The following is a 27,456-nucleotide window of genomic DNA, read 5'->3' as shown; positions in this document are numbered from 1 at the left end:
AGTTGGTGCTGTGAATATGTTCATGAAGATAAACCTCCCCGAGATGGGAGAGTTGTTGTTGTTGATGATGATAATGATAATTTCCCCCTCCAGGAGGGAAGTTCCCCCGGCGGAATCGCTCCATCGGAGGGCAAAAGTGCTCCTACCCAAGTTCCACCTCAAGGCGGCGGCGCTTCATCCCGAATGTCCTCACCTTATTTTTTCTAGGTCAAAATGACTTATATACCAGAAGATGGGCATCGGAGGTGGGCCGAGGAAGGCAACACCCACCAGGGGCGCGCCTGGGCCTCCTGGCGCGCCCAGGTGGGTTGTGCCACCTGAGGGCCCTCCTCTGGTACTTATTTGCTCCAATATTTCTCAAAAATTCCATAAAAATCCTCGGCGAGTTTCAGCTCATTTGGAGTTGTGCATAATAGGTAGCTTGACGTAGCTTTTTCAGGTCCAGATTTCCAGGTGCTAGAATTCTCCCCATTGGTGCATAGCTTGCATATTATGAGAGAAAAGGCATTAAAATTACTCCAAAAAGCATTATTATACAATAAAACAACATAAATAACAGTAGGAAAACATGATGCAAAATGGACGTATCAACTCCCCCAAGCTTAGACCTCGCTTGTCCTCAAGCGAAAACCGAAATCAAAAAACATGTCCACATGCTTAGAGAGAGAGGTGTCGATAAAAACAAAAATACGGACATAGAAGCATCATGTGACTTATTATAACAGCAACAAACTTCAATATAAAACTTTTATTATAGAACTTTTATCACAACATTGAAGTATAAAGCGTAAACTCTATTTTAAACTGACAAACTATGTTCTCAGTCAACTTTGCAACTACAATTCATCATCTTTTCAGGAAGAGTCACGTATCGGAGCTTTTAGGCAAGTCCACATACTCAACCATCATTTAGTATTTTATGATTGCTAACACTCACCGTGTACACATGAACAAAACGTTTCAACCGGACACAAAGAAAGGTAGGGGCTTATAGTTTCGCCTCCCAACACACTCACCTCAAGGGTGATGTCAACAATAATAACTCATGCTACCCAAATTCAATTGGACATATGTGTCTAGATCTTTCCTCACCACATGATGCTTGCCAAAGGAGAAAAAGAAAAGGAATAGAGAGAAAAACTTTGACTCTTGCATAAAAGTAAATACATGAAAGTAAAAGATAGGCCCTTCGCAGAGGGAAGCAGAGGTTGCCATGTGCTTTTTGTTTGTATGCTCAACCCCTTAGTGCAAGAGAACGTCACGTTATATTGCCCCTTGTGATGGCAACCTTTATTATGCAATATGTCGCTTTTATTCTTCACCATCACAAGTTCGTACAACGCTCAATTTTCCCTTGCACTAAATGATCTCACATTTTTATAAGCAATTCTCATTGCCCTTTTTGCACCGATGACAACTTACTTGAAGGATCTTACTCAATCCATAGGTAGGTATGGTGGACTCTCAAACAAGATAGGGTTTAAGGGTTTTGGATGCACAAGTAGTATCTCTACTTAGTGCTGAATTTTTGGCTAGCAAAGATAGGGGCAAGCACCACATGTTGAAGGATCTATGACAATATGACTTCTATGTGAATATGAACAAACATAAATCATTAAGTTGTCTTCCTTGTCCAACGTCAACAATTTTGGCATATAATATTTTGATGGGTGCTCACAATCACAAAAAAATTCCATGATAGTATATTTATATGTGAATCTTCTCTTCCCTTATTAATTCTTTCATGTGTTTCATCATTGACCAATGCTATGTTTGTCAATCTACAATAAAATTTTCTACTTATACCTTTCCTTGTCTAATGTCATCACTTACCATAAGATTAGCATATGATCTTTTTTCTTTTTATTTCCTTTCTTTTTGTTGCAGCAAGAAAGTAAAGAAGGCAAAACTCAAAATAAACTTATTATATCTCGCACACGATTACAAGGATTGATCACTAAGAAAACTCACAAAAAGTAAGGATCGAACTAAACTTTTATTCATCTAATAGCAAAAGATAACTATTGATCGACTACAATATGTAATCAACTACCAAATAAACCATCTTGGTGATTTGTGCGTCGTCTCCTACTGGATTGATACCTTGGTTCTCTAACCAAGGGAAATACTTACCTCTAGTTTACTGCATAACCCTTTCCTCTTCAAGGTAAAAACCAACTCAAGCTCAAGAAGTACCAGTCACTGAGCTGAACATGTGCTGAACGCGGAGGTGTCGTACTTTCGGTACTTGATCGGTTGGAGCGCGGAGAAGTTCAACCGCGTTACGAAACGCTTCCGCTTATGGTCTATGAGGGTACGTAGACACACTCTCCCCTCTCATTGTTATGCATCTCTTTGATAGATCTTGCATGTGTGTAGATTTTTTTTTGTTTTTCCATGCAACATTTCCCTACAGAAACTATATGCTGTGTATGTTTTAATTGGTTATGTCATGCTTGTTCTTAATTTCAATGTTTTTTATGATATATATTATGAAGTGTTTGAAGTTCTTGTTGTGGTGACTATGTACATGCCACAACAACACAACTTGGATACATGATGGTTGATGATGGAGTCTGTCTGAAGCCTATGTCTACGTGAGTCATTGTTCAGGTGCTACTTCATGTATATTACATCGGTACTAATATCTTACTATATTAAATCCGCACCGAAATGTATAATGAATGAATGCTTCTAAATTTTGTATACATCCTATTTTCTTCACTGACACCTTCTGGAATTCATGGACACAAAATTTGCACTACATTTCGGGTATAATCCAGAAAACCTGATAATCATGATGTGGTTGGATGGAAATTTTATAGAACAACATCAGGGTGAAAAATAAAAACCGATGTCGGCTCCCTGTGCTATGGAAGTTCTAAAACTCATGAAGCTAAAAGCTAGAGCCGCTAGAAGTAGTCCATCACCGCCATCGACGATAATGCTACAACCTCTTATAAACTGTGAGGTGTGGAGGTTGAGAAACACAACATCGAGAGGCGATGTTTGTGATGGAGTTCGTTTGAAGCCTACATATACAGGAGACCTTATCCAGGTGCTACTTCTTGTACTTGATCGATATGATGTAACAAACAGAGGCCCTAGAAGGAGTATTTTTCTCATCAAAACATGGTATGTTACAAATGTTTAGGCTTGAGAGGCATTCAACTAGAGATGGAGCCAGTTACCTGATAACCATGATGCAGTTTGGATGCAATTTTTGTAGAACAATACTAGGGTAAAAAATACAAGATCCAAACACACTGCCTAGGCTCTAGGTAAAGTTCTGAAACTCAACAATAGTGGTGCCATTATAAAATCCAAGGCATGGAGAAACAAGCAAGTACAACAACATGCCATCTAGACACGACATTTGATGATGGAGTTCGACTGAATCCTACATCTGTAACATACCTGATAACCATCATATGGTTGGATGAAAAATGCAAGGTCAATGCCCAGGCCTATGATGAGAAGCGTCAGTGAAACAGAGGTTAGTTGTAGCAATTATCATTGTAGCCTTTGCACTCTCTGATCAAACATCCAGTAGTTCTAATATAATTATGGTAACATCAGCACTTGACATGTACCAATAGCTGAATTCACAATATTAATTGAGATGTGAGTCACGTAGAAAACTAAGCAAACTATATAGTTTTTAAAATAACAAACTAATCAAACTATGGTTGATGCTACTGCAAGAAACTAGAGGTTCATTACAAGATAATTCGTTCACCCACTTACACATGCCAGCAACATAGGGAAATTATCAAGCAACAAGATGATGAGAAAACAAGCAGCACTACAATAGCTACCCCAAGAGGATTGATCACAGGACCCATGTCACCTCCAACTCCCAAGTGGTCCGTTCATCTTTCCCGTTGATGAAAGCGGCAGCCTGCCCTTAACCTTATTTAGTATCCTCCCTTTCTGCAAACATAGATTGTCAATGTGTCACATCACTGGGGATCTCCCTTTCTGCAAACATATTTGTGGATGTGATTCCAAAAAGGATATGCCATGCTAATATGCAAATTTTCCAATTTAGTAAGGATAATTAGTTGCAACCTTCGAGTGTTACATCACACTCAAAGTTGAGATTAGACATTCAATGGTTTGTTTGTTCCGCTAACTTATATATTATGACTTAAGATTAGATCACAAACCACATAAGAAAGGACATATAGGTATAGATGTACCTTTTGGATTGTAAAAACTCATGTATGGAAACAAAGCACGTAAACTTCCAGTCTTCCATATGGTCTTCCACCTTAGTGAATTGAGATTAATCTCATAGACGCCAAGGTCTACAGTCACAAAAAGGATATCACTGCCCTCCACAGATCCAATTAGTCTAGGTCTTCTCTCAGGATTTCGAACGGGGAGAAGGTTTTTGAGGTCGATGATTGTTCGTTGAGTCCATGATGCAACTCCATTGGAACCCATCTGTCTTGACCACAAGTAGAGGGTTAATCTATCCATGTGTGCAAGACCCAAACTGTCGTCCTCCGTGGCCATGAGTATGGTCGCACCGACAAAGACATCCTCCACTTGCGGCCCATCAAGCAGTGATAAGCAATTAGAGCTCAAGTCGTACTTGAGAATTCCTATGCAAACATCAACATAATATGAAAGTATGAAGTAGAGTGAGTCTTCGATGAGGACTGGGGGGTTGATTCGATGCATGCCCCAAATGGAACATGAAGACCAGAGGAATCTCTCCACCGCTTGCTCCATGGTTCAGAGCATGGCTTGCTCATAAATTTAGAGCATGGATTGCTCCAATTGCACATCTCTGGCAGGGACACACCCGCGTATGCAACACAATCATCCTCGTCCTCGCCCTCTCCCACATACAAGTAGGCAAATACCAATCGGAATGGGCCCTCATGACACTGGCGGTGGTCACATCCGGTCATAGCACAAAGCACAGCGGCTACACGGTTATCGGCCACCATGTATCTTTTGGGTGTGTGCACCTCCGTCCAGCGGGACGTCATGGGGTTCTGAACGATGAACTTCGTGGATCTCCGACCCTTTTCCCCAAATAGAACATGACCATGTCGGCAATCCCATACATCATACTTCGAATCGATCCAGTCGTCCTTGGATATGCATGAGCCGGATGTCATGGTGGGAACAAAGTGTGATACAGGTTCTTCCTCCTCCTCATCCGAGTCGGAGGTGTCGATCCGATTACAAAAGAATCCCAACATGGGGAGAGCTCCATGGAACTCTCGATAGCGGCTCTGGAAGTTAGGGCTAGTGAGAAGGCCGAACCAGAGCTTACTTGCAAGTGAGGCGCGCACGAGGAATGAGGGCTCATCCGGCGGGAAGCGGAGGAAGATCTCCTCGAGAAGCTCGTCGGGCAAGGATGGTGCCACTAGCGGCGGCGTGGTTGTTGGCATGGAGGCGAGGGTTTCGGGTGGGGGGAAATTCGATGAAGCAAATAAATGTGGCCGCGGATGTAAGGGTTTGTCCAACATATGGGGTCGGAGTGGCAGCGAGAGGGGGTTGCTCCCGTTGTTGGCTTGTAGCTGAGTTGTCTTTTTAAGAATGTTTAGTTTTGTACAACTAGATAAAGAGAACAACAAATCCATACCAAATAAGACATATACCCATATTCAAAATAAAAAGGCTCTTGATATAAATAAAAAAAGCTACTCAAATTCTTGAGCCATCTCGCAGCCCCAAATCCTTAGCCTCTCTCCGTCTTATTCAACTCTATCTCCTGAACAAAAATAGCTACGAGTTTTGCTTTGGTACCCCCCCCCCCCCCCCCCCCCCCACACACACACACAGAAAAAAGAAGTTTACAGTTGATCCTGAATATGTACGAGAATACCCTTTTAAGTAACATTAAGATTCGTGCAAAAGAAATTTGGGAAGAGGGGGTACTAAAGCAAAACTCAATAGTTATTATTAAAATCCACCATGGTATGTATGATTTATGGGTAATTTTTGTCGAACACATGCTACACAACATCAAAATGTCTTAGAACAATACTCCTAATAAACATATTCGTCGTATAAATTAACAATAAAATATATCCGGTCCGCCTAATGGACGCGAATATATTTTGCCTTTTCGATACTTTATACACACCTCTCATTTTCTTGTAACCGGTAGTTGTGCCGAATAAACCAGACATATTATTTACTGCAATTGAATCTCATTTGGAAAAAATGTGACATCTTCTATTGAATTAAATATGAATACATAATCACCAAATATGGCACAACATAACAACACGCACGAGTTGAAATCAAACAACAGACACCATACAACAATAATCAATGCTATAGATGGACGGATGAGGCTTGGCGGCAGTGACGGTGGTCTTCATGCCGGCCTGACAGTGCAACGGGGATGTTGGGCCAACTCCACCGCGTGACCCATCTGTGACCCATCCGGTCCGCTTTTGTCCGTTTGGGGTAAAACACGACCCAGCGGTAATACCCAAATGGACAGAGTTGTCCTATGGACGCCTTTTTTGTCCGGCCCAACCCCAAACCTGGAGCAAACTTGGTCCAAGAATTATCCCGAACGGACAGAAAACGGACACTCTCCTCGCCCTTCTCGTCCGCTCCTGTCCGCCCGTGTCTTTCCTCTGGCCCACAAATCAGTGAGACCGAGAGGCTGGACGGGCCCCGCCGCCGCCCCGCTGCTCGCCAGCCCCGCCGCCACTCGCCGCGCTGCTCCCGCGCGCCCGCCGCGCTGCCCGCGCTGCTCGGGCGCGCCCCCGCCCGCCGCCTGCCCCCCCCCCCCCCCCGCGCGCTCCGCCGCCCGCCCGCCGCCTGCCCGCCACGCGAGCCCGCCCGCGCACGCGCTGCGCCGACGCGCCCCCGCCGCACGGGGCGGCGCGTGCTTCCCGGGCCGCGGCGGCGGCGGCAGAGAAAAGGGCAGGCGCGCGTGCTGGGGAGCTCGGGGCGGCGCGCTCTGGCGGCGTTGCGGCGGGTGGGGAGCTCGGGGCGGCGCGCTTTGGCGGCGTTGCGGCGGGTGGGGAGCTCGGGGCGGCGCGCTCTGGCGGCGTTGCGGCGGGTGGGGAGCTCGGGGCGGCGCGCGCTGGCGGCGTTGCGGCGGGTGGGGAGCTCGGGGCGGGGCTGGCGCGCTCCGGCGAGCACGGGGCGGCCCGGGAGCTCGGGCTGGGGCTGCACGGCGGGCGCGCTCCGGCAAGCGCGGGGTAGCCCAGGAGCTCGGGGCGGGCGTGCTCCGGCGAGGCAGGGCGCGACGGCAAGGCGGAGGAGCTCGGCGCGGGCGGGGCATGTCCGTTTTGGGTCAGGATGCATCCTGCGCGTTGGGCGCAAAGACTTTCGTCCGTCTGTCCGCCCCCGGACGTCCGCCAAATCACACCCCAAACGGACAGAAGCGGACGTCCGTTTGAGGTCGAAATGGGTCATGCGGTGGAGTTGGCCTTGTAGGTGAAGTAGTTTGTGCCGCATGCCAGCGTCACACTGTCGGAGCCAGACTTGTAGACCTTGGCACCTTGGCCGGCTTGGCCCATGCCTTTTACCCCACTGCGCCCGGGATTCCACTGCGCCCACCACCACCGTGTCATGTGTCGTCGCGTCGTACTTGAACACTGCAGACTACACTGTAGTTCATATATTCCCTCCGTTCTATAATACAGTGCATATAGATTTTTTAATAATCAAAGCTCACAAATTTTGATCAAGTTTATGGAGAGAAATATTTGCATCTAGAATGTCAAACACATATCATTAAAATCATCATAAGATGTAGTTTCATACTCTCTCTGTCCCAAAATATAAGAACGTTTTTAACACTATACTAGTGTCAAAACGTTTTTATATTATGGGACGGAGGGAGTATTTTATATTTTTGGTATTTTAGACATAATTAGTTTCTCTATAAACTTGATCAAAATTTGTAAAGCATGACTTTTAAAAAATTCTATACGCACTATATTATGGAACGGAGGGAAGAAGTACATCAAAACTTTGTATCCTTTCATGCAGAATAATATTCGTCGATCAATGCATGCATGAATGTAGGTAGTACTTCCTCTGTTCCTAAATATAAGTCTTTTTAGAAATTTTAATGCGGACTAAATATAAGTCCTTTTAGAAATTTCAATGCGGACTAGATACGGATGTGTGAATTGGTTCTCTCCAAACAGAACAGAAAGGCTGGATGGTTACTCACTTTAGATACGCAGTGTACCAAAGTCACCTGACGTTTCAGTTCCCCTCGCCATTAAACAAAGCATCCAAGCGGAGGCTGAGAAAAGTAATCGTTCCTCATTTCCATAATCCAATACTGAAGCCAGGCAATGGCACGCCAATTGCATTATTACACGTACATATCATACAGGCTACCGCCTAACCAACCCGAGCACAATTGACATTACTCCACCGGAACTCGTAACCAGTATGCCAGTATACACAAGAATGAAATCCACAAGGACACATATCGGCGAGAAAAATTAAGAGAACAAATCGTTCCTCCAGACCAAGATGGTCTTTCATTGAGGCCTGTAGTAGTTGCTCTGGTGATGAGGAGGGTACGCGCCTGAGGCACTGTACGGTGCTTGTGGATACGGCCCTGGTTGCTGCGGCTGTGGCTGCTGCCCATTGTAGTACGGCCCGCGCCACCCGGGATACGCCGGTTGGCCATAGTCATGGCCAGGAGGTGGCTGATGCTGCTGCGGGTGCTGCTGGTACTGACCATGGTGTGCTGCGCCATATGGAGGTTGCTGCGGCGGTGCACCATAGGTGGGGTATGGCTGTGAGTACGGAGGTCTTGACTCTGGTTGGGAGTAAACTGGCCTCGGGTCACCCCCAGGTGGAGCACCGTACGAGGACTGAGCATGAGGAGCATGTGGCGGTGGTGATGGACTGTGCTGATCCGGTGGAACGGAAGAGCTCCTCGGCGTGTTAGTGTTGTGGCTGGAAGACGACAAGTTGAAACCTGCTAACTTTCTTTGCACATCCTCGATCATTTCACGGCATTGGATGTTTCGCGTCATTATGAAGTCACTGCACTGCTGTTGTATCTTGCCGGTTGCATCCTGCCAAGGATCAAAAGTATCATCATCAGTAGTTCTACCAACAGGAGTCATCACCATTTATATTATCATTGGAGGAAAAAAAAATGCAGTCACACAAACCTGTAAAGACACGTAAAAATTTAGGCCGTCATTCATGTTCTTCTTAATTGCCTGGTATTTAGCAACAGCTGCAGCAATTTGCTTGTAACATCTCTCACGAGCAACTGAAAAGTTATGTTCCACAAATCAGGACAATAATTGGTTGATTGAAAAGCATCTTGTATTACAGGCCTATAAACAAAAAAAAAAGCACACATAAATACTGCACATAAAGAACTCGGTTTCAAAGCTGCATAGAAGTGCCAACAAAGATCGTACTTGAACTTAAGATAGGAGTAAACAGAAGTGGTATCCATTGAAGGAACTTTACTAACAATGATGCACGGAAGGGAAAAATGTGCATACAAGCAAATACCTAGCCTGCCACTTTAAGTACATAAGTGGTCAAAGGGAGAACATAATCATACGAATAGCTAAGATTAAAAATTGCTGAAACTGTCACAGATATGACCGAAACAATAGCTATCCAATCCAATTGTACAAGGAATATAAATGGAGAAATCATTCCCAAATCATTTGCTGGTACAACTGTACAACAGTAAGTACATTCAAGATTGTATCAAGCCACGTCTTAAGTCACAAGTGCTGGATATCTACCATCCATTGACGGAGAAATTTAAAGGGTTACCTTTGTAATCATCTAGATTGAATACAGCAGCAAACTGCGCATTTTGTTCCTGTGGGAGGATCCAAACACAAGTAGTGTTAGACACAGGAAGAAAGAAAGGCAAATGTAGCATTGTCAATTGTTTGAAATGATTTTTAGGGTCTTGCTTTCTTTGCCAATATTGGTGGCAAATCATTGATGTTTCTAAATATTGGATGCAAATCGTTAATGCTTCTACACCTTCTCTTAATATATACACACACCATCAATGGGATATATCTAAGTAAAAACATTAGCAGAAAGAATGTCTGCACCAAACTACCAGAACAAAATTTGTCCCAAAGTAGACTAAACAAAGTCTTTATCAGGAATTGGGGCTTTACCTGTATTTGCAATAATAATTGTTCCTGTGCTACAATGTTATCAGCAATTTCAGCACAGATAGGATCGTACTTCGCAATCTCCTTCCTAAAAAGATCATCATGTGCTCCAACACCAGCCATCAACTTCGGGAGTATATCATCCTAGCATAAAATGAATGAATGCCCCAAATCTCAGTACACAAAATCAATGTAGAGTTGTAGACAACATCACAGACATGTTAAATACGTATACTACTATTTTTGTCAATATCAAATTCAGTTATGCAAGGACCACCAAACTTGAAAAGCGAGGCACAACACCTCCCTGAAATCTCGACAGGTTGAGGTGGAAGTTAACAAGAGTGCAAAGCAGAAAATGAATTGTTCCAGCATGAGTAGCAAACTAAAAGCAAGGTTCTCATTAAAGGTTATCACAAATTAGTATTAGCACAGCACTCCCATGAACATAATATCTCATACATAAGCACGACTCGCCCACCACGATGATAACTGGAAAATTGCTTGCGATTGATTCAATTACCAGACTCCGTCGGGGCAGTAACAAGTGAAAGGTGCACTTAAGACGCTAGCTTCTTAAATTGCCTAAAATACTACTCCCTCCGTCCCATAATATAAGAACGTCTTTGACACGTGTCAAAAACGTTCTTATATTATGGGACGGAGGGAGTAGGTGCAAATGTAAAACATGAATGTTTCACATGTATGTAGCATACATGGAACAATTAGGATTCAACTTGAAGAAGGATTGCATACGGATTCTTGCGACTACTGTAGTTGACAGCTAGAATATTCACATGAAAAATAATAATTTTGCAGGCCATCACCAAGATCAGGCACCCAATGTTCGCTACTATAGTATTTGCAAGACGGTTAGCAAACAAAATACAGCACCAGAAGATTACTAGGGTGGCATTCTAGAGCTCAGACTTGATGGTTATGAATGTGGAGATAAAAATAAGCCTCACAACAGGAATGGACTGTACCTTTCTCTTCATTTCCTTGAGATGGTCTTCAAGGCCTGCCCTTTGTGCACCAAGAGATTCCAGTTGCCTCTGTGTCGACACATCAATTAGTTTTACCAAGCTTAAAGAAACAAGTCAAGCCTGCTACATGTTCGCCAGCTAACAAAAATAGGTGCATTACCAAGCTTTGTTTAAGGGCTCCAACGATAGCATCTTCATTCCCATCCAAGGACATGATAGGCCTTGAAATACTTGGTAGTGCAGACTCTATCTGCAGACATATAAAATCATCTTTTAAGTTTTAACTAACTAAGAGGTGAAGAAGAACTCGTAGTGACGAATAATAGGGTGCAGTTCATTGTGAAGTAGATCAAGAAAGTTTCTAGATCTTAAGAATAATTTTAGTTCGATATAGTGTTAAACTCTTACCGGTCTTCTATCAAGAATAGACATCAAGGGGTAGCTCTCCTTCACATCTCGTTCGATCAAAGCATCACTCGCAGCCGCTTTTTTAAGATTACCAGCAAAAAGATTCAATCGGTCTTGAATGTTCTTTGTTAGGGTGCTTGATTGAGGCCTAGTCCAACGACTTCCGAATTGCGTCCGGAATTGAGCATCTTCACTGGCCTCCTTCTGCAGCATCTCTTCAGTCTGAACAAGCAACTCCTGATTGACCCTATTCAAATCTCTAAGCTGCTGCAACTCAGCTTCCAAGCCAGCAGGGCCACCGCTTATCTGCACAGCCTCAACATCTTCCTTCAGATCTGCAGGTATGCTGACATTACCTTCCAATGATAGAATAGAATCAGGCAAGTCCATTTCCTTCAGCCTAACTCTAGTGATCTCACTAGATTGCTGAAGTTTCTCTGCCTGGGTCCGAATGATATCATCTACCATCTCTGTGTACTTAGAAAGGGCCTTCATGCTGCCATCAGGCACAAGTGATGAAAAAAGCCTTTCATTGCTAGCATCTAGAACTTCAGCCAAAGAAGTAGATTTTACAAGGGAAGCTGCAGGCAGAGCTCCCAAAGTACCCGCCTCTGGAACCCGCATCAGATAAACACTATTGTTCTCCTTCATGGCCCTCTCCAAGTTGGTTTTCATGTTACTCTCCAGCTTATTAACAGAATCCAGAAGTGGCGCAGCAACTCCCTTAGCTGCCTTCTTGGCATCAGCCAAGGCGTTCATTCCAATTCTTAGACGCGCAATTTCCTGAGCAATTTCTTCTTGCTGATGAAGGTCCAATGAAAACCTATAGCAAGCATCAGCATAGAATTGAGCTGCCTTGAGCTGGACATGAGAAACCCATGTCCTGTCGAAGTGCTGACTAAGAGGAGGTGCACAGAGAGCTGCATAAGCTTCTTCGTAGAATACGCCCACCTGAAAGCACAACAAGTAAGGCAGACGGCACATTTGAAATCAAAGTTACAGAAATGTGAAGGAATGTGGTGTCATGAAGTTGAGCTAACTGTAAAGCATCAACATGCAAATTCTGCCAAAACAAGAAAATCTAGCAGGACTAGATTAAGAAAAATCTCTACTGCAAATATGAGACAAAGGAAAGCAGGGAAATCGATCATACATGATTGTCTTCATCAAAATGTGTTGTAAAACAAATGACTTAACCACGGCAAGAGTTATCAGGTTCGTCGTAATATCAGGATAAACATACTGCACTAACATGGTGTTCAGCATAGTAGAACTCAATAACTGTCAACACTTGACTAGACAAATTCCCCAAACTACATCATATCATAGTGTTCAAATTCACTTATGGCTGCTAATTATAGTGTGTTTGTATAAACAAGCGCAAAGGTAACAACCCTAGCTGCCTATTAGTTTTAATTAGACTCATGAATACCCTGAGATAATCACAAGGTCATAGAACAGTAGGCACAGACCTGGCGCGCCACCTTGGAGCATAGCGCGGGCGGCTTCCCACCAGCTATGACCTTCTCGAAGAAGCACTCCTGCGCCTGCGCGAGCATGAGTTTCTCGAGCATCGCCGCGCAGTCGGGCGTGACATCGACGGTGGTGGCCCCAGCGGCGACGGCCTTGGCAGCGACCCCACTCTCCCTGAGCCAGGCGAAGGCCCCCGCGGCGCTCTGGAAGGCGCCGCAGGCGGTCCTGATCCCGACGTCGGTGGTGCGATCGGCGGCGAGCGCGATCTGCGAGTAGACGGCGCCGAGGTTGAAGAGCACGGCGGCCTTCTCGAGGTGGACGGAGGGCAGGCTGACCTTCTTGTTGGTCTTGAAGGCGTCGTGCCAGGTGAAGGAGAGGGAGTGGACGTGGGCGCGGTCGGGGGAGATGGGGAAGCGGGGCTCGACGAGGGCGAGCGCGCGGGCGTAGGCCAGGAGCGCGGCGCGGCGCTGCTCGAGGGAGGAGGAGTCCGGGAGGGAGAGGCTCTCGACGGCCGCGGCGCGGAGGTCGCGCACGGCGCAGAGGTCGTCGTCGGCGGTGGCCGCGTCGCGCTCCGAGTAGGCGGAGGCGATGTACTGGCGGAGCGGGCGGTAGAGGTCGACGGCCGTGGCCTTCTTCTCGTGGATCGCCAGCATGACGTTGGCCGCCATCGGGGGGCGGTGGCCGGAGGGGAGGGAGGGAGGGAGGAGGGGATCGGGGTCAGGGGTTGGGGGTAATTGCTTCGAGGTGAAGAAATTTGGGGGCAGTTGGAAGTTGTCGCGTTGGAGAGACTAGACTAGAGATTGCGGCCGGGGCCCGGTGAGCGGAGAGATACTTCGCCGCGTTGGGGACTCACGAGAGGATGACGGAGTGGGACACGCGACGCTGTCTGGGTCGGAACGAGCGTTTGGTTCGCGGGCAAGGTTGAGTTGGCTAAGGATATCCTCAACCACGTGGTTGGGGATAGCTAATTTTTGTTGTTTGGTTGAGAGGGATGGGGTAGGTTGGAACCATATTTTATTGTTTGGATAGAAGGATAAGAAGTGGCTAGCTAGGGGAAACAACATCAATTGTGTCAATTTCGTAGTTCAAAGTCAGACAGGTGGCAACTACTTACATGGCCCAACTCTTAATTAGGATATAGATATTGAGTACTGATTCCATCGTTACATGGCATGGTTCAACATAATCACTTCAGTAGCATACACAAGAAAACATGCTGAACTATCTCTCCTCTGTAAACAAAGCAGAACTGCAGAACCGAACAAGCTGCAGTTCAGAGAGAAAAGCAAATCAAGGGGAGATGAGAAACAGCTGCAATTCATCCGTAGTTGATAGAGTAGAGGAACAAGTGGAACAGATCAAAGGGTAGAAATTCAGAGAGGGAAACCGGAGGATGCGCCCGAGCTGTAGCCTCCACGCCGTCAGATGCCGAGGCCGCCGCCTCCACACCGCGCATGGGACGGGTGATAGAGCCCAGGTAGACAGGGAAAAGGTGAGAGGACGAGGACTGCCGTCTTTGTGCTTCTCCGGCCGGCGCCGCAAAGAAATCGATCGCCGCCGCCAGCCATGACCGAGAAAGCGAGGAGAGCATGGGGCAAAGAGATTTCGTTGGGGAGAAAAATGTTTCGCGTGAGACGCGGGCGAGGCGAAGCGCGCATGGCTGCCCTCGTCCGGCATATTTTGGCAGCTCTCGTTAACCAGTTTTTAGAGGAATATTCCAAGCATCTTGGCTATCCATATCCTTGGCTGCCTTCAAACCAAACAGGTGGTATCCTTCAAAAAATTGGCTATCCCCATCCCATCTAGGGATAGCCACTGAACCAAACGCCCCCTAACGCGATCTTTCAAGCTGGCCGCCACAGCCCACGGCCCCACACGGGCGGTCGACTTGTGTGCTAGCCTAGGAGTAGTAGGAAAGGAAAAGAAAAAAGGTTGTGTTTTTTATATAATTTAGAAAAAATGTGTTTTTTTAACACAGTATATAGAGCATGCCCTAACACTATGAGCATTTCTGTGAGAATGGGAAAATTGACGAAGCCGTCACAGACGCCTTCGTAGTCAACGCGAACATCTTCTCCCACTGAATGCACATCGTCGAAAGCAGGGGCGGATCTAGTGTACAAGCAATGGGGGCAGCTGCCCCCACTAAATTTTCAGTGTCTTTGTAATATAGCAAGCTAAATAGTGATTTGCCCCCATTTAGCAAATAAATTTTTGCCATTTAACACACCTTTGCCCCCTCTAAAATTCGATCTTAGGTTCGCCCCTGGTCGAAAGACCTGAAATAAATACAGATCCTACGGTGCTCATCAATCTAGACATCTCTAAAACTTTTGATTCAGTCCAGTGGCCGTTCTTCCTGGAGGTCTTAACGCACATGGGTTTCGGTGCAAAGTGGATATCATGGATTTGCGGTTTGCTAGCGACCTCGTCCACGAAAACTTCGGTCAATGGTATACCCGGAGAAATAATCTTCAACTGTCAGGGGCTAAGACAAGGAAGCCCACTCTCGCCCATGTTGTTTATACTTTGTATGGAACCGTTGCAGAGGCTGTTTGCGCATGCGACAGAAAGGGATTTGCTAACCCCCCTAGCAAGAGTCGGTCTGAAACATCGGATCTTGATGTATGCGGATGATGTGATGATCTTTCTGAAACCCAAGGAAAAGGATATTCTGACCTGCTCGGTGATTCTGGACATGTTCGGCCATGCCTCGGGCCTCAAAGTCAACAGGCAGAAGAGCTCAGCGCTGCCTATCAGATGCGCACAGGAGGAAATGCAGTTACTGTCAGAGAGGCTAGGATGTACACTCGCCACTTTTCCTTGCCGGTACTTGGGCTTGCCTCTCTCTATCCGTAAGCAAGGCGTTGCGCAGTTTCAGGACTTGGTGGAGCAAATTGCAAAACGGCTGTCGTTCTGGAAGGCGGCCTCACTGCCCAAGAGCAGCAGGATGATCTTAGTTCAGTCGATATTGTCGGCCATTCCGGTACACTCCATGCTTGCTATGGGACTACCTGCAAAAACGATCAAGGCACTTGTGAAAATATGCAGAAGCTTCCTATGGTGTGGGAAAGAGGAGGCTGGTGGAGGAAAGTGTGCGGTAGCATGGGACATGGTTTGTCGGCCGAGATGGGCAGGTGGACTGGGAGTGACCAACCTCAAGTGGATGAATACTGCGCTGCAAGTGAAGTGGATGTGGCTTCAACGTGCAGATGCCACCAGGCCATGGGCGGAGTTCGAATTCAACATTCCAGAGGAAGCCAGAGCCCTGTTCCAGGCAGCGGCAAGAGTAGAGCTTGGAGATGGCAGGACGGCTCTGTTCTGGGAAGACATGCGGTGCAAAGGCTATCGGCTACATGAGTTGGCCCCAGGGATATATGCCAAGGTAGCCAGGAGGGTGAGAGGCACAAGGACAGTGCAGGAGGCATTGCTTCGCGCAGCATGGGCAAGAGATGTTGGGCCGAACATGAACGAGGATGAGCTTGGCCAATTCATGCAACTGTGGGCGCAGGTGGAAGGAACGAATTTGGAGGCACAACAGCCGGATCAGCTCTTGTGGTCATGGGAGAAGAACGGCCAATTCTCCGTCCGATCGGCATATGCGGCTAAGTTTGCCACGCAGCATGTCTCGCCCACTATTGGCTTCACTTGGGCATCATGGGCACCCTTGCGGTGCCGCTTTTTCGTGTGGCTTGCGATTATGGGCAGAGTGTGGACTTCGGACAGGCTTGCACGGCGAGGGCTTCCGCACCAAGACACATGTCCGTTATGTGATCAGGAGGAGGAGACCGTTAATCACCTCTTGACTGGCTGCGTCTTCGCGCGCGAAGTGTGGGCAAAGGTAGGCCTCATCATGGGCATGGTTGGTCTGGCACCGGCGCAAGGAGAAGACTTACGGACATGGAGTACGCGGGCGACACGGCTTGGGAGATACACAAAGTCGGCGCGCGCCATTCAGACTCTCGTTCTATGGGAGATATGGAAACATCGCAACTCGATCGTGTTTGATGGTAAGACCCCGGATGTGAGGCATGTACTACGAAGAATACAGGCTGAGGGTGTAGTGTGGAAGCAGGCAGGCATCCTGCATGCAGATCTTAACATTCTACCAGTAGACGTAGAGGTAGAGGGGTGGGTGTATGGTGAATAATCCACCTTCTAGCTAGCACGGTGGATCGCGTTGTGTAAGCGCCATGTAAATACTGTGGATGGGGCTCTTCCCCCTCTTCTTCTATCAATATAGAGTGTGCGTATTCGAGAAAAAAAAGAAATAAATACAGAAAAATGCAAGCACCGATGTCAAGTCGATGACTTAAACCCTAGTGAGTTGAGAGTATCATTGTTCTCCTGGTTGTCCAACCACAAAGTGTGTGGTTCGCCACAATCTCTCTGGTCAGTCGAGTTATGTGCCAGTTGTAGTAGGAAAAAAAAGTTATCTCTCTTATAATATATTTTTCACGACCACTTCCTTCTTTATTCATTAAAAAGGTATAAGAGACTTGTTTGACTATTAACGAAAACCCGAATGGAAACCATTACAACAAGCCCACAACAGGGCAGCACCAACACACACGCCAACCCCAAGGCCACGCATCAGACGAGCCGACAACTCCATCATCTGAGCAACCCGAAGCCGACAACCTACAACCAAAATCGAAGCCGCCACTCCAGCATCCACGCCGACCCGAAGGTCGCACCCAGGCGAGCGGAGGGCTCCATCACCCTAGCAACCTGAAACCAACAACCTACAACCAAAACGAAGCTGCTACTCTGGCATCCATGCTCCATCAACCTGGTGTATTATAGGTTACGTATTCAATCCTTGGGGGGTGACTTCATATCATGGCATTTTGAAAAGAATGGATTATTCTCTATGAACAGTGCGTACAACCTGGCGTTAAAGCTTAAAGATCGAAAAGATAATTTGAGGCAATCGAGTACTGCTATTAATGAAGAAAGGAGGCTCTGGGGTATCATATGAGAGGCCAGCATGCCACAAAATATTAGAATTTGGTTGAAGTGCAATGTTTAACAACCTCGCGGTTAAGGTTATAGAGTTATGCATCATCAAGCTACCAGTCGTGTGTGCTCTATTTGTGGGATTGAGGATGAGAGTACTTATCATGCTCTTGTGACTTGTCCTAATGCTCTTGCTTTTTGTCGCGCATTGAGGGACGCATGGAATTTTTTGAGGGAAGATGTTTTCAAATTTTCTGTCTCGGACTCGTTGCTTAGTTTATTAGACCAACTGAGCTCAACTCAGTGGGAGCATATCCTCTTTCTTTTCTAGAGAGCTTAGCATTTGAGGAATGATATTGTTTTCTTAAAAGGAAAGGAATATGTCACCGATCCGCTTGGTCTTCCTTTACGCCATGTCAGGCTATTGCTGAGGTGGTCTCTAATAACAAGAAAAGGAGGTGGTGGCTGGGTTTAGGTCAATTACCACCATTTTGAGGAACCAATAGGTGTGGTGGTCGCCCTTTGCTGGACATATCAAGATCAATGTGACACCAGTTTTGTGAAGGGTTTGAGTGCAGGAAGCATTGGTGTGGTGGCTAGGAACTCCTCTGGAGACGTTGTTATCTCGTCTTGGGACTTTATTGGGTTGTGTTATGGAATGGAAGAAGTGGAGCTTCAGATGTGCCTAGCTGAACTTTATATAGGTATCTCTCTTCACATGCATATTTTTTTGACACTTAATGCATATTTCTGGCTTTTTTTCTTGCAAATGAAAGTCTTGACAGATCCCGCTCAATGACCTGAAAAACAAAGCGTTTGGCATCCTCAAGCTTCTGAATAGTTTCTAGTTAGCTAAAATCAATAGGCATGCCAATATGATGTCGCGTGAGATTGCAAAATATAGTGGTCTAGCAATGTTCTTCTTAATAGTTTCCGCTATCCATGTGGTATGCTGTAACGATCGATTGTAATAACGTTTAATAGTCCTATATGGGAAGATGTTTAAAAACATCAAGTACCTCTCCTATAAAATTGAGCAAGTAATAATTTTCCCTAAATTCTTCCCGGTGCACGCGTACCATCTGGATGAAACGGAGGTCGGTCTTGCATGCATGCATGTCTTAATTTTTTTTTGTTTTCTAGTGCATGTGGTTGTTGCCATTAAATGCGTTCATGCTTATTAACTCATTTCGAAAAGGACAGAATTTCAGAGTTTTAAATTTTTAGAAGTCATATCTTTCAAAACGCGTGTCGGAATTCAGATCCGTTTTCACTGCTGGAACTCTTGCGACGAGATCTTTGAAACTAGATTCCGCATGGGTATATTTCGACGATTTTTTTTCGATGCCAACTTTGGTGCTATATGGTGCAACTTTAATACTGTATTGTGCAACTTAAGTACTACATCGTGGAACTTTTTCCAAAACTAATTTTTGGATATGCATGATTCAACTTCCTATGAGATTGCAATCTAGCAACCATGACAACTTTGATGTGCAACTAGTCTACTGTCCCGACCAAATACCTAATAGTCGAGGTGCAACCCTCCTTCGTACACACGGGTGTGTAATTTTTCACTATTGGCACACCCTAACCCCACCTCCCCCTGCAAGTGATATGTGCAACTTAGTCTATTGTTCAAGCCAAACTGCCTATTGATACGTCTCCAACGTATCTACTTTTTCTCACATTTTTCCTCTTGTTTTGGACTCTAATTTGCATGATTTGAATGAAACTAACCCCGGACTGACGCTATTTTCAGCAGAACTACCATGGTGTTGTTTTTTATGCAGAAATAAAAGTTCTCGTAATGAAACGAAACTTTGCGAGGATTTTTTATATCAATAATGAGAATTTCTGGAGTCAAGACCTGCAGGAGAGGGGCACCTGGGTGGGCACAACCCACCAGGGCGCGCGCCCTCTCCTGGCGTGCCCAGGTGGGTTGTACCCACCTGGTGGCCCTGCAGACAACCCCCCTGATACTATAAAATCACATATTTTTCAGAAAAAAGGGGGAGAAAGAATTATCACGATCCACGAGACGGAGCCGTCGCCAAGCCCTGTTCTTCCTCGGGAGGGCAGATCTGGAGTCCGTTTGGGGCGCCGGAGAGGGGGATCTTCATCCTTCGTCATCACCAACACATCTCCATCGCCAATTCCATGATGCTCCCCACCGAGAGTGAGTAATTCCTTCATAGACTCGTTGGTCAGTGAGGAGTTGGATGAGATTCATCATGTAATCAACTTAGTTTTGTTAGGGCATGATCTCCTAGTATCCACTATGTTCTTAGATTGATGTTGCTATGACTTTGCTATGCTTAATGCTTGTCACTTTGGGCCCGGGTGCCATGAACTCAGATTTGAACTATTTATGAATTCATCATTGTATCCATGTTTTAGATCCGATCTTGCAAGTTATAGTCACCTACTACGGTTATGATCTGACAACCCCGGAGTGACAACAACCGGGCCCACTCTTGATGATGACCGTAGTTTGAGGAGTTCATGTATTCACTATGTGTTAATGCTTTGTTCTGGTTCTCTATTAAAAGGAGGCATTAATATCCCTTAGTTTCCAAAACGGACCCCGCTACAACGGGATGGTAGGACAAAAGATGTCATGCAAGTTCTTTAATAAAGCACATATGACTATTTACGGAATACATGCCTATATTATATCGATGAACTGGAGCTAGTGTCATATCGCCCTAGGTTATAACTGTCACATGATGAATATCATCCAACAAGTCATCGATCCAATGCCTACAAATTTATCATATATTGTTCTTGCTAAGTTACTACTATTGCTACTGCTACCATTACTGCTACAATATCCTTGCTACCACTGTTACCGTTACCGTTACTACTGCTGCTATCTTCAAAACTATCATACTACTGTGCTACTAATCACTTTGCTGCAGATAATTAATCTCCAGGTGTGGTTGAATTGACAACTCAGCTGCTAATACCTTCAAATATTCTTCGGCTCCCCTTGTGTCGAATCTATAAATTTGGGTTGAATACTCTACCCTCGAAAACTGTTGCGATCCCCTATACTTGTGGGTTATCACCTATTAGTCAATGTGCAACTCGTTGCCCTCCCTATTTGTGGACATGTATTTTCAGGTGGCGGGGGAGACAAACAGAGTTGCACATAGTCTGCTGTTGGGGAACGTGGTAATTTAAAAAAAATCCTACGATCACGCAAGATCTATCTAGGTGATGCATATCAACGAGAGGGGAGAGTTGACACGTCTCCGTCGTATCTACTTTTCCAAACACTTTTGCCCTTGTTTTGGATTCTAACTTGCATAATTTGAATGGAACTAACCCAGACTGACATTGTTTTCAGCAGAACTGCCATGGTGTTATTTTTGTGCAGAAATAAAAGTTCTCGGAATGACCTGAAAATCCACGGAGCAACTTTTCAGAACTAATAAAAATACTGGCGAAAGAATCGGCACCAGGGGGCCCACACCCTATCCATGAGGGTGGGGGCGCCCCTTCACCCTAGGGCGCGCCCCCCTGCCTTGTGGGCCCCCTGGACTTCCACCGGCATCAACTCCAACTCTATATATTCACTTTCATGGAGAGAAAAATCAGGAAGAAAGATTCATCGCGTTTTACGATACGGAGCCGCCGCCAAGCCCTAATCTCTCTCGGGAGGGCTGGTCTGGAGTCCGTTGGGGGCTCCGGAGAGGGGGATTTGACGCTGTCGTCATCATCAACCATCCTCCATCACCAATTTCATGATGCTTACCGCCGTGCGTGAGTAATTCCATCGTAGGCTTGCTGGACGGTGATGGGTTGGATGAGATTTACCATGTAATCAAGTTAGTTTTGTTAGGGTTTGATCCCTAGTATCCACTATGTTCTGAGATTGATGTTGCTATGACTTTGCTATGCTTAATGCTTGTCACTAGGGGCCGAGTGCCATGATTTCAGATCTGAACCTATTATGTTTTCATGAATATATGTGAGTTCTTGATCCTATCTTGCAAGTCTATAGTCACCTATTATGTGTTATGATCCGACAACCCCGAAGTGACAATAATCGGGATACTTCTCGGTGATGACCACAGTTTGAGGAGTTCATGTATTCACTATGTGTTAATGCTTTGGTCCGGTATTCTATTAAAAGGAGGCCTTAATATCCCTTAGTTTCCATCAGGACCCCGCTGCCACAGGAGGGTAGGACAAAAGATGTCATGCAAGTTCTTTTCCATAAGCACGTATGACTATATTCGGAATACATGCCTACATTCCATTGATGAACTGGAGCTAGTTCTGTGTCACCCTATGTTATAACTATTACATGAGGAATCGGATCCGACATAATTATCCATCACTGATCCAATGCCTATGAGCTTTTCACATATTGTGCTTTGCTTAATTACTTTACCGTTGCTGCTGTTACAATACTACAAAACTGCTACTGCTACTTTTGCTACTATTACCGTTACTTCCATACTACTTTGCTACTAAATACTTTGCTGCAGATACTAAGTTATCCAGGTGTGGTTGAATTGACAACTCAACTGCTAATACTTGAGAATATTCTTTGGCTCCCCTTTTGTCGAATCAATAAATTTGGGTTGAATACTCTACCCTCGAAAACTATTGCGATCCCCTATACTTGTGGGTTATCAAGACTATTTTCTGGCGCCATTGTCTGGGAGCATAGCTCTATTCTTTGAGTCACTTGGGATTTATATTTGCTGATCACTATGGGGAACTTGAAAGACGAAAGAACTAAGATTTTTCCCTCAACTACGAGGGGAGGTAAGGAACTGTCATCTAGCTCTGCACTAGATTCTCCTTCTGTTATGAGTAAACTTGCGACACCTAAACCTGCTTCTGATATGAATTATGATATGTCGCATGTTAATGATGATGCCACTTCTACTATGCATGATACTTATGATGAAACTACTTCTATACCTAATACTACTGTGCCATTAGGTGAATTTCTTGAGGAACAACTTGCTAGGGCTAGAGATAATGAAATTCTTGAAACTGATATTATTGATGATAGTGATGATGAAGGTTCTCCCCCTAAATATGAATTGCCTGTTGTTCCTGAGGGTTATGTTATGGATGAAGAAACTGCTAGAGATTTTCTTGCTTGCAATGATAGATCTGATCTTAAGAAGTTATTAGCTAAACTGAAACCGAAATCTCTAAATGCTAGAATGAAATACGACCCTGCTTTTGCTACTTCACCTATCTTTGTTACTGATAAGGATTATGATTTCTCTGTCGACCCTGAGATAATTACTTTGGTTGAACCTGATCCTTTTTATGGCTATGAATCTGAAACTGTTGTGGCACATCTTACTAAGTTAAATGATATAGCCACCCTGTTCACTAATGATAAGAATCTTGCTACTATTATATCCTTAAGATATTTCCGTTCTCATTAAAGGGTGATGCTAAAACTTGGTTTAATTCTCTTGATCTTGGTTGTGTGCGTAGTCCCCAGGATATGATTTATTACTTCTCTGCTAAATATTTCCCTGCTCATAAGGAACAAGTTGCTTTAAGGGAAATATATAATTTTGTGCAAATTGAAGAAGAGAGTCTCCCACAAGCTTGGGGGAGGCTTCTCCGGTTACTTAATGCTTTGCTTGATCATCCTCTTAAGAAAAATGAAATACTCGATATCTTTTATAATGGACTAACCGATGCTTCCAAGGACCACTTGGATAGTTGTGCTGGTTGTGTTTTCAAGGAAAGAACTGTCGATCAAGCTGAATTGCTATTCAATAATATGTTGACTAATGAAAATAATTGGACACTTCCTGAGCACTTCCTGAGCCGACTCCTAAACCAACTCCGAAAAAGGGGTGTTCTATTTCTCAGTCCTGAAGATATGAAAGAGACAAAGAAATCAATGAAAGAGAAAGGTATTAAAGCTAAAGATGTTAAGAATTTACCTCCTGTTGAAGAAATACATGGCCTTATGTGGCACCCCGGCTCAGAGCAACCGGTTTACCATGCATTGCCAGCCCAGAGACCTTCTCTTCTGGCAACACACAACAACTTGGTACAGAAAACAACCGCTTTATTGATGCTAGCGGATAGAGTTTATATTACAGCAGTTGGCGAGGCCAAGCGGCACACGCGGTGCAGCTGAACAATATGTACATTATTTAGCGAACATAAAGGGGCCTCGATCAAGACAACTACGCGGCAGCGGAACAGCGCCGTAGCGGAACTCCATAGCACAGGGACACCGATGTGGACACAATCTAGACTCAGACAGCTCTCCTTTCCAACGAGAATTTCCTGAAATCTGGCATGACATGCCAGGTTAGTACATTGAATGTACTTGCAAGCTCACAACAAGCATAAACATAATGACAAACAATATCATGACAATTAACCAATTAATAACAATGCAACCATATATCCAACATGCTGTGACCATGCTCTTGTGATACTCGTCCATCGGACTGGCTTACCGAACGTGATCATTTCCGGAGCACAAACGTGTCAAACCCCAAAACAATCTCGTGATCCTTACGGTGATCACAACCATGACCAATAAATGGCCCGTGATCCTTACGGCGATCGCAACCACGACCAATAAATGGCCCGTGATCCTTACGGCGATCACAACCACGACCAATAAATGGCCCGTGATCCTTACGGCGATCACAACCACGACCACATCTGATCCAACTCAACACGATGGCCTTTCCGCCACCAGCACAGTACAAACTTCATTCTTAGTGTGCAAAATTCATTAAATGTTGACCCATGGTGTGACCTACTTTCGAGCGTGTCCTTAACCGTGGACTCGGCTATCGATAGATTAATACACTCTATAGAGGTAGCGCACTGGACCCACACCACGGAACCCATGGCCTCGCACTCCCATTCGGGTGGACCAACGGCATTCCGACGAAACCATTCCATTGCCATGACACTCTCCCGGCCACTCCGACTCAATCCCCATCGGGCTAGTCCTGGGTGGCCCGTGTCTACCTCAAGACACAACGACCACCATCGTGGCCACGATCCACTCTGGGACCCGGTACCAAAAACTTAACAACGGGCTCACAAGGTTATGCCTGCTTACCGGGCCAGGGTACAGCACGCCCATAACCTTCCCTAGATGGAGGCACCGACCAGAGGCACGACAATGAAACGAATTAAGGCCGTCCCATACCGGCAAATGTGGTTGCACTGGGAAAGACTCGATTTCAGCAGCACCATGACCCGGTCAACAACATATTCAAGTTGAGTTATTATCAGGTTCAACTTAAAGTGAAAGTAACCGGCGTCATAATGCCATGACATGCATCACCAACATATGCATCACATATCCACGAAAATAACTGAGTCAACTACGCTCTCGCTGAGCAATCAACAACTCATGATACTCCTCTGGTTAAGATCAAACTTCACTTTAACCAGAATCTTTTCTAGCAAATTTATCATTTTTTATCATGCAAAAATAATTTCACTAATTATTTATCTCCATAACCATATTACCTTCTCATTACTCATAACTAAATTCTTGTTAGCTTATCAACTAGATTCACTACAAACTTTCTGTAAATCAAGCATTTTTACTATAACAAGCATCTAACAGAATATAATTAACATATTAATAATTTAAATGCATGAATAATCATTAGTTCAAGTAGGAAAATCACAAATATTGAAGTGGCACTATGAAATGTTGCTGTGGCTTGCCTTAGTGCAGATGAGGTTCACAAGCCTCCTGGTGATCCTCAAGACAAGCCTGCTCTTCTGAAAATAAATAAAAACACAAAAAGAAAACATCAAGAAACCTTCTGAAATTCACCAGAAAATCTAGACAGCAGGAAAAAATCCCATCTTTGTGAGCTGCTAGATTTTTGGACAAAGAACACAATGTAAAAAGAATCAATGCATATGGACTTATAGATAAAAAGTTATGCTTGTTTGAAGTTTTCTGGATTTAAATGAAATTTGAATAAAAATAAAACAGACTTGGGGGGGTGACGTCGAAGGCGTAAAAAGCCCAGGGCGCGACCACTCGTACCGCTTCGCGCGCGTACAGAGTGGCTGACTAGCGGGCCCCGCTAGTCACGTGAGGTGGAGGGTGAGAGGGAAACAGGGAGCGGCAGAGCTTCGCCGGAGCGCACGCCGGCGGCGAGGGCTCTTGGGCCAAAACAAGAGGGGGGGATCGATAGAGGAGATGGAGGCGCACCTGCATGTACCCGTAGCATCACTAGGGGTGGTCGGACGGTGTCGGAAACAACCTCTCCAGCGGAGGCAGAGGGTAGCGGTCGCCGGAGACGAAGACGACGATGGCGTGGGGCGGCTCCAGGGGCTCCAACAGGGCGGAACGGCTCCACCGGAGAGTGGCGGAGGCCTTGGCAGGGTCGCCCTGGCCTGGGAGGGTCTGGAGCTGCGGGGACGACCTGAGGGGATCGCCGGCGAGCTCGAGCTCGGGGACGGCAGCCCGCGGCCTGCCCGGCCGGGCTGCGGCTTCCTACTGGCTTGAGGGGTGTGTGGGAGTGGATGCGGGTGCTCGAGGAGGCTGGGGGTGGCCGCATTTATAGGCGAGCGGCGAGGGGGGTTCGGGCTCCGCCGGAGGACACCTGTCCACGGCGCCCAGCGACAAACGGCGCCAGTGAGAGAGGGGAAAGAGGACAGAGCTCACGCGGGAACTATTGGCGAGCGCGGACGAGCACAGGGGCGAGGGGAAGACGACGAGCACAGTGCCCGTGCACTGTGGCTTTGGCCGGACCGTGCCCGTGCCCGCTGCGGCGAGCTCCGGCGTCGGCGAGTGCCAAGGAGGAGTTAAGTGAGGGGAGACGGAGATGGTGGCCCGGTTTGGCACGCTCGGGCAGGCTGGGCAGCAAGCACGCGCGCAACAGAGCGCTCGGCGGCACTCAGAGCGCGTGTTTTGCATGCAAGCATGCCTGGACGAACGCGGTCACCGCATGAACTATGACATCAGGCCAACCTAAGCGTAAACTTCATGCCTGGCGTGTAGTCCTTGGTAGTTGTGAGTGTTACCACAATTGGGTTGGGTTCCAGGTGCAGTAGAAATGAATTTGTACTTCGAGCAAGTTTCTGGACAGTAACTTTGGAGGTTTACTGTGGTCAAACCACTGGGAGTTGAGGGCTGGGCTTTGGAGGCTAGCCAACACTTACTAAGGTAAAGGTGCACAAGAAAAACCAGCTACAATGGAGCTAGTAAAATGGTAGCTACTGTAGAAACTACCATTTCTGTCCAAAAATGAAAATATTTTCTGTAGCCAAAATATTCCAAAGAGTGATGAAATATTTTTGCTCAGAAAGGTGCCCTAGGGTTCAAAGAATAATTGGGATTTTTCTCAGGATTTTAGGGGCAAGAAAAATTAGGGTTGCTTTGGAGCACAAAGGGCTAGCTAGGGTTTAGGAGGGCAAAATGAATATTTTTCATTTAAGAAAAATATTCCAAGTGATATTATGAGGTGAACCAGAGATGGAGTGATGGTTTGAGAAAGAGTTGAAGCACTTGGGTG

General features: G+C 45.8%; 2 protein-coding genes across 2 annotated transcripts; both read right to left on the bottom strand.

Moving 5' to 3' along the window:
* Positions 1-3,491: 3,491 nt before the first annotated feature.
* LOC123091081 (uncharacterized) lies at positions 3,492-4,973 on the bottom strand. The gene is made up of 2 exons (XM_044512483.1): positions 4,203-4,973; positions 3,492-3,933 (listed from the first exon to the last, which is right to left on the bottom strand). Exons 1-2 carry the CDS (start codon positions 4,738-4,740, stop codon positions 3,914-3,916), a joined length of 558 nt encoding a protein of 185 aa, XP_044368418.1. The 5' UTR covers positions 4,741-4,973; the 3' UTR covers positions 3,492-3,913.
* Positions 4,974-8,246: 3,273 nt separating this feature from the next.
* LOC123122313 (vacuolar-sorting protein BRO1) lies at positions 8,247-13,705 on the bottom strand. Its single transcript, XM_044542500.1, has 8 exons — positions 12,988-13,705; positions 11,516-12,466; positions 11,268-11,357; positions 11,108-11,176; positions 10,125-10,265; positions 9,763-9,811; positions 9,135-9,238; positions 8,247-9,035 (listed from the first exon to the last, which is right to left on the bottom strand). The coding sequence occupies exons 1-8, from the start codon at positions 13,654-13,656 to the stop codon at positions 8,490-8,492; spliced, it is 2,619 nt and encodes an 872-aa protein (XP_044398435.1). The 5' UTR covers positions 13,657-13,705; the 3' UTR covers positions 8,247-8,489.
* Positions 13,706-27,456: the final 13,751 nt, after the last annotated feature.

Source organism: Triticum aestivum, chromosome 1B, assembly GCF_018294505.1.
Source record: "Triticum aestivum cultivar Chinese Spring chromosome 1B, IWGSC CS RefSeq v2.1, whole genome shotgun sequence".
Classification (NCBI taxonomy): domain Eukaryota; kingdom Viridiplantae; phylum Streptophyta; class Magnoliopsida; order Poales; family Poaceae; genus Triticum; species Triticum aestivum.
The sequence above is the reverse complement of the archived record's forward strand: the minus strand, read 5'-3'. Positions and strand labels throughout refer to the sequence as shown.

Excerpts from the sequence above, each read along its gene's own strand:
- LOC123091081 (XM_044512483.1), bottom strand. The coding sequence starts at position 4,740 with ATGGAGCAAGCGGTGGAGAGATTCCTCTGGTCTTCATGTTCCATTTGG. Across the intron at positions 3,934-4,202 it reads GAGTTTTTACAATCCAAAAG|AAAGGGAGGATACTAAATAA; the intron begins GTACATCTATAC and ends CTATGTTTGCAG.
- LOC123122313 (XM_044542500.1), bottom strand. The coding sequence starts at position 13,656 with ATGGCGGCCAACGTCATGCTGGCGATCCACGAGAAGAAGGCCACGGCC. Across the intron at positions 12,467-12,987 it reads GCTCCAAGGTGGCGCGCCAG|GTGGGCGTATTCTACGAAGA; the intron begins GTCTGTGCCTAC and ends TTGTGCTTTCAG. Across the intron at positions 9,239-9,762 it reads CAATCTAGATGATTACAAAG|TTGCTCGTGAGAGATGTTAC; the intron begins GTAACCCTTTAA and ends ATAACTTTTCAG.